Source organism: Condylura cristata, unplaced genomic scaffold (genome assembly GCF_000260355.1).
Source record: "Condylura cristata isolate star-nosed mole 26May11 unplaced genomic scaffold, ConCri1.0 scaffold00015, whole genome shotgun sequence".
Taxonomy (NCBI): domain Eukaryota; kingdom Metazoa; phylum Chordata; class Mammalia; order Eulipotyphla; family Talpidae; genus Condylura; species Condylura cristata.
Window position 1 is genome coordinate 33,985,268 of NW_004567116.1, and position 11,204 is coordinate 33,996,471.

The 11,204-nt window shown below is 36.4% G+C and overlaps 1 protein-coding gene across 1 annotated transcript in view; it reads left to right on the forward strand.

Moving 5' to 3' along the window:
• STK33 (serine/threonine kinase 33) overlaps positions 1-11,204 on the forward strand; it is a 112,446-nt gene that overhangs the window by 64,128 nt on the left and 37,114 nt on the right. The window contains exons 5-8 of the mRNA XM_012725259.1: positions 2,033-2,137; positions 5,226-5,364; positions 7,748-7,836; positions 9,631-9,715. Of these exons, the coding sequence (XP_012580713.1) occupies positions 2,033-2,137; positions 5,226-5,364; positions 7,748-7,836; positions 9,631-9,715 (418 nt within the window). The remainder of the gene's footprint in view (positions 1-2,032; positions 2,138-5,225; positions 5,365-7,747; positions 7,837-9,630; positions 9,716-11,204) is intronic.

Genomic DNA, 11,204 nt, shown 5'->3' on the forward strand with positions numbered 1-11,204 from the left:
GGGGGCGGGGACTGTGGGGGAGGGGAAGCACCAAAAGACAGCATTATTGTGTGTGTGTGTCTAATTCAGTTGATGTTGTTTTACACCCTGGATGTGATGCAGAAGCAGAGGGTCATACACTCTTAGGTGCATGTCACCACACCATACCCATCTCCAAGGCCCATCGTCTTCCACCACATTGTAGTTTTTCCTTGAATTTGTGATAGTAGATTTACAGAATGAAACAGTGGCCTTTAAAACCAACAATGGAAAATTACATAGTGTTGCTCCCTAAACTTTAATAAAAATCACATAAATCTACATAAAAGGAGATCCAGAGAGACTTTCTAGAAAACTTTAGAATTTTAAAGCCATGGTTGTGTTTTGTCCCAACTTCTGTGACTGGCTGCTAGAAAGAAAGGCAGGAGGCAGAAAGGCTGAGCAAGCAGAGTTTATTGCTCCTGGGCAGCAGCTGAGATGGAGCTCCCTAGGTGGGGTCCGCAGCTACTGCTAGCCCCATGAGGGCTTATATAGATTCTAAGCTCAGATTCCAAAGGGGACACTCCTCGCTGTGTCCTTAGATGAAAGGCCCAGTTCGTTATCACCTTCTTCTAGCCCCATCCGGGGTGCAAGGCCCAGTTAATTGGATGCAAGGCCCAGTTTATTACCGCCTTATCACCCTTGGATGCAAGGCCTGATTATTACTGCCCTTGTCCAGTCCCTCAGTAAATTTCCGCACTTGGTCACTCCCAACAAGTTGTGCATGGGATTTTATTTCCTTTGCCCCTTTGGTGTCAGGTATGGTTAGGAGTTAAGTTTTAGGTTTATATAGTCAAGATACCTGCTTGCTACTTTAGGAATTCATAATCATGTATACATCTATTCTATTGATGCTGTGTATAGGACACTAAGATGATAAAGCAAAATTATATGGCTAATATATGATGAAGAATGTTGGCTATTATATTACGTACAGATCAAGGCCTCTAGGGAGGGAGTTACAACTAGAATTGAGACCCATATTAGGAGAAGTTGTGGAAACTTTCCAGATCTAGTTTCGAGAGGAATTCACTCCTCAAAGTCACTATTTTTCTCTTGCTCCAGATTCCCTCCACTCTTCAGTCACATTAAAATGTGACTTTCATCCTGGGGTGGGGCTTAATAGGTGGGTAGTTTACTGGAATGGTAATGGCTGGAGGATAAAGGTAATTGGAAGCAAGGGTGACCCTAGGAAAAAATTTAGTTAGGTAAAGTTTGCCTTGTGATGCATCCCTTTCCAGTCCTTTAAGAACTATTATATACTTAGGGGTTGGAGGAGTGGGGTAAAAGAGGGAGGGTAAGACCTTTGTTATCTCTTCAAGCATATTTATATATACATAAGGGTATATTTATATATACATAAGGACAAAGCTTCACCTTAAATTGTGATGGTAATTTAAATTTCAATAGGAATGATGATTGGACTGTGGTGATGATGTAGATGGAGAAAGTCCTAGAATTTCTTAGATGATATTGTAGATTATCAAATCCTTACACCCTAATTGAAGGCTTTGTGCTCTGTGAAATGTTCCTGCCTTTATTTTTTGCTGTCTGGTATGGTTAAGGCTTTACATGAAAGGATTCCTCTTCTTTTGGTTCAAAACCAAAAAAAAAAAAAAGCAAGCATTTTATCTTTCTCTTGTCCAATTGATGGACCTGGAAAGTAGACTTTTTTTCTTTCTTTCTTTTTCTTTTTGTAGACTTTTTTTTTCATTATGCTAACATCAAAAAACCAACATGATTTTGAAGGAAATACCAAAAAAGCATATTAAAATTGAAATAATTTTGTGAGGAGATACTGTGTTGTAGCTACTTTGTAGAAACAGGTGTGGTTTAAAGTCAGATTATATAAATTTAAAAGTGGACAAAGGAAATTAGATGCATCATTTAATCTTACAGTAATCCATTGCTTGCTATCTTTTTTAAAAAGAAACTTTTCAGGGAAATGTAGGGAAAATATAAAATAATTTATATTGAGCTGTGTAATAATGACACTCTTCCATCTTTATTTAAGGCTGGACGCTCTGCTGTGAAGTTACTGGAACGGGAGGTGAACATCCTAAAATGTGTGAAACATGAACACATTATACACCTGGAACAAGTGTTTGAGACACCTAGGGTAAGACTTTGTCAGGGGCTGCGTTTTGAAAGTTGTTTTATTACAAAATGAACATCATTCCGTTCTGAAGTAATCCCTTGGGGGCACTGTTGCTCAAGTCCTTGGCCTGGGTCTGTCACTCGAGGCTGACGAGAACATTCTGCAGGACTTTTAGTATTAATCTTATAATTAAGTGCCTGATGATTAAATTGCTATTAGTGACTTTTCTGTGTGGTACCTTGAAAACAAATGTTTAAATATGAAACGACTTTATACACACCACATGGTACTAGGACTTCCTGAGGGGTGGTTTTGCTTCTGCTTTGGTCCTTGGTTTCTCCACTAGAATTTCTTGGAACGTGGTCATACTCTCACATTAACTTCATGATAGTCACCATGGGTATATTTGGCACTATGAAGGAGACATTTTGTCAGTTTGTGTCTTTACCTACATGTTTAATCTCTCTTTCTTTCTTAGGTGTTATCATTCTGCTCTTTTAATGTTTGTACTTTTCATTTGGAGTTGTTCTTGAGTCTGTGTTACTTGCCATTCTGTCTCTGGATTGTTTCCTGGCCATGGGCTTGGGTGTGGCCCTGCCCGAAGGCAGTACATGGGGTGTTTGGGCCTGTGGCCTTACAGGCAGAGGCTTTGTGCATGTGAACGAACCCTGGCTCTGTCACTTACTGGCTGTGAGACTAGTCACAGCTCTCCAGCCACTCCATGCCTTAGTTTCCTCATCTGTACAATGAAAACTCTCCAGCCAGTAAGCTAGGGTAGCCGGGAGCTTGCCTCATGTGCTTTTTCTCTCTTGGGGATCATTGTCCTATGCTGTCTGATGTCAAATGTCTGAAAGTTGTTTTATTTAGTTTGTCCATTTTTGAGTTGTTTCAGGAGGAAGGGTGAATGTAATTTGTGTTACTGCATCTTGGGTACAGGTAGGGATCTGTATCTAAAGTAGTCTGAAGACAAAGGAAGCCATCCTCTGCTACTATTACTACTTGACCTGGACTCCCACAGATCAGACCTGCCTTCCCCAAAACCCCTTTTACTTTTTTTTCGAACCCCTCTTTCAATTCACACAAATGCCTAGACTTTCCACTGAAGCCATCTTAAGCACTACTGGAAGTTGCTGCCTGATTGGTATTAGTAATCATTATCCAATCTGACCGGGTTATAGTTTCTAGTTGAAATATTTTCTAGGTTTACACAATTATTTTTGAATAACTATAAAAATGATTTTTAAAACTTTTATGGACACTGATTTTTTTAACCTTAGATATTTAAAATTGACATCAAATTGTATGAATTGCTAATCAACTCTCCCTTCCAAATAGTTTACTTATTATTTTATGTACCAGTGATCCCTACAGTGCTCTCAGGGGAAACAAATACAGCCCAACTCAAAAGCTAATTTAGGCCCTCCCTGGTGGCGCAGCGGGTTAAAGCACAGCACTGAGAATCTAAAGCCGCTTCCGCATGAGTTCGATTCCCGCCTGTCCCGGAGGTGACCACATGGCGTGGCAGACCTCTCCTGACCCGCCCGCTGCTCCCCTCAGCAGTGTACTTCGTCGATCTGCCTGTTCTGTTCCCCACTCTGTCTCTGGTGAAGCCTCTCACCGCCCCTGAGCCTCTGGCCTGTACCCCAGTTCTGTATGCACAAATAAATAAATCTTTAAAAAAAAAAAAAGCTTATTTATGTTTTAGATGTTGCACAATTCCCTAGTTATTTTTGAAATTCTAAAGCACCATGAGGTTTAGTGAATCAGAATTTTGTCTACAAAAGAAAGGATGTTAACTTCTCTTTCTATTTTCATGCTTTTTGATTGAACATAGTTGCATTAGTATTGGATATAGAATATAACCCCAAATTTTAAAAACAAACACAAAAATCTAGTGTCGGAGGATAGTATGAAGACATGGAGGACAGTCTGTGTCTGGGTAGCAACTGTTGTGAAAAGACCTGCATTTTAATAGACTTTGAATCTTTTTGACTGAATAAATGAACTGTTGAGAATATCTGAAATGATCCTAATGGCTACCAACAGAAACAGCAAATGTGGAAGAGATATTCCATCCATGGCTTTTTATCACACATACCCAGTTAGTCACTCAGTCCCCTGTTCCTTCCTTATAGGTGTTTCCCCATCGCTGTCTTTCCTCTTATTGTCTTTGGCCTGTACTTTACATCTTCTCTAGAGGTCAGCATCTGGCAGCGCTCAAGCCAGTTCTAACATACTGCCAGTTTTTATCTTATGGCATATATGATCTAAATATTTTATATTTTTTAGTGGTTGAAAAAAATTAACAGCAATATTATTAAAATTATATAAAAGTAAAATTTCAAAGTCCAAAAAGAAGCTGTGTTGAATCGTTTATGGCTGCCTTTATGTTATAACCACAAAGTGGAGTTGTATGACCTGCAGAGCCAAAAATATTTACTACCTGTGTCTGGCCTTACAGGGAAAGTTTGCTGATTCCTGCTCTATACATGGCTAGGATGTTCATTTCTGTAATTCATTGATGAAAACAGCACACAGGTTTCCCCACGCTCCAGACAACATCTTAAAAATTTTTAGTAAAAGATGAACTCCTTTGCATAATATCCAGATACTTTACAACCTGGTTCCATCCTCTTCACCTTTCCATACCCTGCCAAACTCCCAATGCTACTAGCACTGAGATATTTGTTCTTTTGACAGCAGTGTTGTTTTAAGCTTTGATGTCTTCACAAATACCTGGTGTGCTGCCTGTTTTGCTTCGTTCCCTACCCATGAATCTCTCTTCAGACATCTGGGCCTGCCTTGAATATCACCACTCAGTGGCTCCCTTCTGTGTAGCCTCAGGGCATTTGGGGCAGACCTCTTCCCTAGCACGAGCATGTGAGATTGTCAGAACTGTACTGTGAGCGCCTTGGTGGTAAAGAGATAGATAAAGGTAGGGATAGGTAAAGATACATTCCTCTGGTGTCCTCAGCAGCTTCTTGTATGTAATATTTGATAAATATTTTGGAATAAATAGATTGATGATCATGATCCCACTTTCGATGTAATATATAACGTTTTAAAGATGCCCAACTATATAACTGGCTTGTTCTTTAAATAATTTCAGAAAATGTATCTTGTGATGGAACTTTGTGAGGATGGAGAACTCAAAGAAATTCTGGATAGGAAAAAGTATTTCTCAGAGAATGAGACAAGGTGGATCATTCAAAGTCTTGCATCAGCTATAGCCTATCTTCACAGTAATGGTAAGAAGATCATTCAGCTTAGCTCATTCACCCCATCACTACATATGTCACTTTTGTTTATGGATAATTGTATTCAGGACTCAGAATCATAGAAATTGTGCCTATTAATATAGAAGATTTTACCTTTTAAAAATTAAAAATATTATTTCATAACTTTACTTACAGATTGTGCTTAATTTAAAACATGGCAAGTAGACATTTACATTCTACATGGACAAAAATAAAGTTAAGAACATTTCTATTTAGCACTTTGAAAAGCAGCAAATATCAAAAGTAGACAATAATAAATAAAAACATTGATATTTAAAATCTGTATTTTAGGCTTTTTTTTTTAGATTTAACTTTTAGGGCAGTTTAGGTTCACATCAAAATCAAACAATGCAGAGATTTCCCATATTCTCCCGCCCCCACAGAGGCACGGCCTTCCCCATTGCCAACATCCCCCAGCAGTGTGGAACCTTTGTCACTGCTGATAAACCTACACTGATACAGCATTGTCACCCCAAATCACAGTTTGCATTAGGTTTTCTTCTTGGTGGTATACATTCTATCATTTTTGATGAATACATAACGCCATTGTAGCACCAAGCAAAAATAGTTTCACTACATTAAAATCCATATTTGCAAAGTATCCTAACTGTCCGAATTGCTTTACTGTTATTTCATGTTACTACTGCTTCTTTTGCGTTCCTCTTTTTTTCCTTCAAGGTTAATTTTGTCTACTTGTTACTTTAGAAGTTTTTTATTTTACAGATGAGAAAAACACCTTGTTCTAGAGAAATGGAGGGAGGGACGCCATTAGGTATAGCAGAGGTAGGACTACACCCTACTGTACTGTGATTGCTACTAGAGTTATAAGATCAAAAGAGGGGACTGGTGAGAGAGTGACTATAGAAAATAAATTATAATTCAGTATGATAATTTCTGTAATGGAGAGCCACATGAAATGCAAGGAGCATAACTTTTTCTTTTTTTTAATTTGGAAGATCAAAATTCACAGAGGATACAAAACTTGAGAGGCACCAGGTTTTGCAAGGGCAGGAAATCAAAAGCTTAGTATTGTAAGCTTAGCTTAGCCAGTTCTCCCTTACTACGCTATAAATTCAGTATAATTCAAAACAAAATCTGAATAGAAATTTTCATGGAACTTAATAAAATTATTCAAATCAGGGGAGAACAACTAAGAAAACAAGGGAGGCAACAGGGAGACATGCCCTGCCGAGGATCAAAATATGTCACAAAAATATATTAATTAGAGCTGTGTGGTACCTATGTAAGAAGAGGTAACCAAAGGAGATAACAGAAAAAAATTCTAAAAACAAAGTCTGAGAATGTGAGTGAACTAACTAGAAATGGTTAGATATAATTTCCTGTTCAGGGCTCGTTCAACTACATTTTCCCAACAATTATACATTAAACTTCTTATGTCTAGAGAAATGATTACTGTAGCTATGAGCAGAATCGATTGTTTTCAAAGAAGTGTTTGATACATGACTATTTACATACATATGAAATTTCTACTTGCGGTCTGACATGTTCAAATGGAGGTATTTGTGTCCAAAGGGGCTTTTGTCTTTTTTTTTTTTTTTTTAAAGATTTACTTATTTACTCATACAGAACTGGGTATGAGGTGCAGGGGCAGTGAGAAGCTTCACCAGAGACAGAGTGGGGAGCAGAATAGGCCGACTGACGAAGTACACTGCTGAGGGGAGCAGCGGGCAGGTCAGGAGAGGTCTGCTGCACCATGTGGGTCACCTCCGGGGCAGGCGGGGATCAAACTCTTGCTGAAGTGGCTCTAGCTTCTTAGTGCTGTGCTTTAACCCGCTGCACCACCAGAGAGGGGCCCGGCTTTTGTCTTTAACAGTAACTATAGAGAGTAGGAAAAGTGTGTGTAGATGTAGAAAAATCCATACCTAAGTAAGTACAATATATATACATGTAGTCAAATTGCAATGTGTTAAATATTTATATCGGTATTAATAGATACATAGAAGTAAAGAAACAGTCCTTTAGTTGAAGATCTGACAACATGGGAAACCTGCCTGGGCTCCTAGCTGCCTTTGTCTCTTTCCTACCTGGGAACACCTAACCCCAGGCAAGCTCCTCTGCTACCCTCACCAGGCCCTTTGTTACAGAGAGCAGCTGTTGGGCAACAGGGGGTGGGTGGAGACTAGGCAGGAAGGAAAATGGTTCCTTCAGGTTAAAAACATGATAAAAAAGGGATTTTAATACAAGGAAATGGAGTGGCAGAGTTACACTTGGTCCTCAAATTTTTCAATGGTGAACACTTCATTTGTCAAATATATTTCTTTGTTCTAATTGCGTCCCCTCTAGTTACTTTTCCTTATTAATTTAATTTGACTTTTATTTATTTTCTTGGTAGATATAGTACATAGAGACCTAAAACTGGAAAACATATTGGTTAAAAGCAGTTTTATTGATGCTAACAATGAAATGAACTTAAACATAAAGGTAAGGCCTTAGGAATGGTGGTAAACATTTGCCTATAAATAGCTTGATAGCAGAGTGACAAAGTACATCTTCTTTGTATATTTTGGAAGCTTTTGAGCATCAGAAAATATGTCGCTTGTATTTAGAAAATAAAAATTTCACAAAAGAGCTTGTACATGATAAGAATAATTTTACAAGTTAAGTGGTACTATTGATTTTTTTTAGTACATATGCATTTGAATAGTTTTAAATCATTAGTTAATAGTGAGTACACAGATGCTCTGAATTTTAATTAATTTCCAAATTATGCTTGGTGATTTGATGTAAATGTGTTACAGATTTAGAGCAAAGCATACCTTGGCTGTGCTTTTTATACTAAATTAATGCTAAGTCTTTCTCATTGAACATTTTCCTGAGTATTAATATTTATGTCCTCAGTATGATTAATATGCCAAGTGTTTATTTTTGAAGATTTTATTCAAATTAAGTGTTTCTTAATGTTAAATAAATGATAGGATACATTATTACTTAGCACTTTAATAGTGACTGCTTTCAAAATATATGAATGTGTTAATTTAAGAAGAAAATGTTTTCTGTGAATAACTTACTCTGTTATTGAAGCTAAATCCCTATATAGTAGGTTTAACAGCAATGATTTTTTTAACCAAGTAAATGTTCTTGAATAATTCCACTGTAACTCCATGAGGGCAGGAATTACTCACTGTTGTATATAGAGTAGTGCCTAACACATAGTATATGCTCAGTTAATGTTTGGAGAATGAAAAAATAAATGCTCACCAAATAATTGAATTGGATCATGAAATCTTGTGTTTGAGACCTGTGCAGATTTTCTGTGGCCAAGCACATGTATCATCATGTTCTAAGTAGGATAATTTCAAAAATTCCTAGAGAAATTGATTATTATGTTCAGTTAAGTAGCAGTATCAATGTTGATAGAAACGTTTTCTTAATAAGGCATTGGAATCTTTGTGTGTCTATAGACCAAGAGCCTATTTTTGGTTGTATGACAAAAAATGTACTTGTTTTTCTGCTTTCAGCCCAAGGCTCTTCCAACTAGGGAGACAAGACCAAGGGCACATGCTGAATATTTAATAACCAAATGTTTAATGACCAAGATTTAGAACTCAGCAGAAAGGCTGCAGTTGCAGCAGTAGGCCTCCAGTGTATTAGTAGTTACACTGTTTTCTTTTTCCTGTTAATTTGTTTCATATGGTTTTTAATAGTGTAGTAATTGTTTTAATTGGGATAGTCTAGAAACAAAGGAAATAATAGTAAAGATGGTATTTGCTATAAGTAGTGCTTTATAAATAATTATAAAATGCAACGTTTCAGTGAGTACTGACAAGAATAATGATTTTCATTTTTATCAGTGCTTTAAATTGGATCATAGCTTAAATTATTAGAGAAATGGATAATAACATACTCAGAGCAGAATTTATTTTGCAATGGAAGAGATTTTTTTTAAGTGACTTTTATCGGAAAAAGAATTAAACGTCTTCTTTGAAAATACAACTTCCTATGTTGTACTTCTAAATTTATTTAGAAAGAATGGACAATCCAACATCATCGGTATTTTCTCAAGATTTAAGAAACTAAGCTTCTCTTTACTAAGTTCCTTTTTCACAAAAAGAGGTGGGAGGGGGGAAGGCAAAGTTCTTCATACAAGTAGAACCCCTCCATCCTCAGAACCCCTGAATCAAATGCTATTATTACAGTGTACTGGAAAATCTTCCCTTCGGACTGAGTGAAGCTCTGAGACAAGAAAACTTTTGACTCTGTGTGAGTTTCTCCTAGGTGACGGATTTTGGCTTAGCGGTGAAGAAGCAGGGTAGGAGCGAGGCCATGTTGCAGACCACATGTGGGACACCCATCTACATGGGTAGGTTTAGAGACTTCAAATAATTGTTTTGTGTAAATAAATAGAACAACTAATATGGATCAATTATATTTTTATTCATACTTAGTGGCCCTTAACGAACTAGTTGTTCTTTTGTTACATCAGCTGATTTCAGTTGTTCTAGCATTTTTATCATAATTCTTATCTTTGAAAAATTGTAGTTTTTATTATTTCTCTGGGCTCTTCTTAAAGTTGTTAGTATCTGTTAGGTAGTCATACCCCAAACTGAATTACTTTTATGTTTTCTCATGCTTTGCTTCCTTCCCAATTTCATTGACACAAATAATTTTTCAGAGTACTGATTAAATATGTGTTGTAAGGCAAATTTCCCAGATGTGATTTTAACAGCTTTATTAAAGTACAATTTAAGTACCATAGAATGTACAATCCAGTTATTTTTCATATATTCAGAGAGTTGTGCAATCATTACCACAATGTAGTTTTAGAAAAATTTTACCCCAAAAAGTTACCTCAGGCCTATTTGTGCTCTATCTCATTCCTACTCTAATGTCACATAATTACTAATCCTTTCATCTCTCTGGATTTGTTTGTTTCTGGGCATTTCATGTAAATGGAGTTATACAGTATGTAATTTTCTATGTCTGGCTTCTTTCACTTAGCATAATTATATTCCTAGCATGTACTGTAGTCTGTTCCTTTATATTACTGAGTTAGATGTTCCTTTACATATTCATTAATATGGAGGAATAATCCTTTGTAGTCCATTGTATGGATGGGATAAATATAGAGCAATTTAGTACATTGTGTGAACTTGCCACATTTTGTTTATCCACTTATTAGTTGACGGGTATGTATGGTGATTCCAGTTTGGAACTATTATAAATACTACTACTATGAACAGAGTGTTATGAACATATGACTTCATTTTTCTTGGGTAACTACCTAGGAGTAAGATTGCTGAATTACATACTGTTTATATTTAACTCTTTAGAAACTGCAAAATGATTTTCTAAAGTAGCTATAACAGTTTGTATTATCACCAGTAATGATGAAGGTTTCAATTTATACCTTTGCCAACACTTGATATTACCTGTCTTTTAAATTACAGCCATGGATATGAAGTAGTATCTTAAGGTTTTTAATTTGCATTATCCTAATGACTAATGATGTTGAACATTCTTTTATGCATTTATTAATTATTCATATGTCTTCTGTGATGAAAGTTCCAAATCTCTCTCTGTCTCTCTCTATATAGAGAAACTACATATATAGTTTTCTCCTTTATATTTATTAGTGAAATAATTATTGTTATAATTTTAAAATGTTGAACCGTCCTTGCTTTTGTTTTGTTTTAAACTTTGTGTTTTAGGCAATATGGTGTTTCATTTAGTTTTAATGTCATTCTCAGAGTTGCATATGTTGGACAGAGCTGTGAGTTGATCTGCATAAAATTCAATTTAATCTTGATTAAATTCACTTCCATTATGGTACTCTGTACTATTTTTTTTTT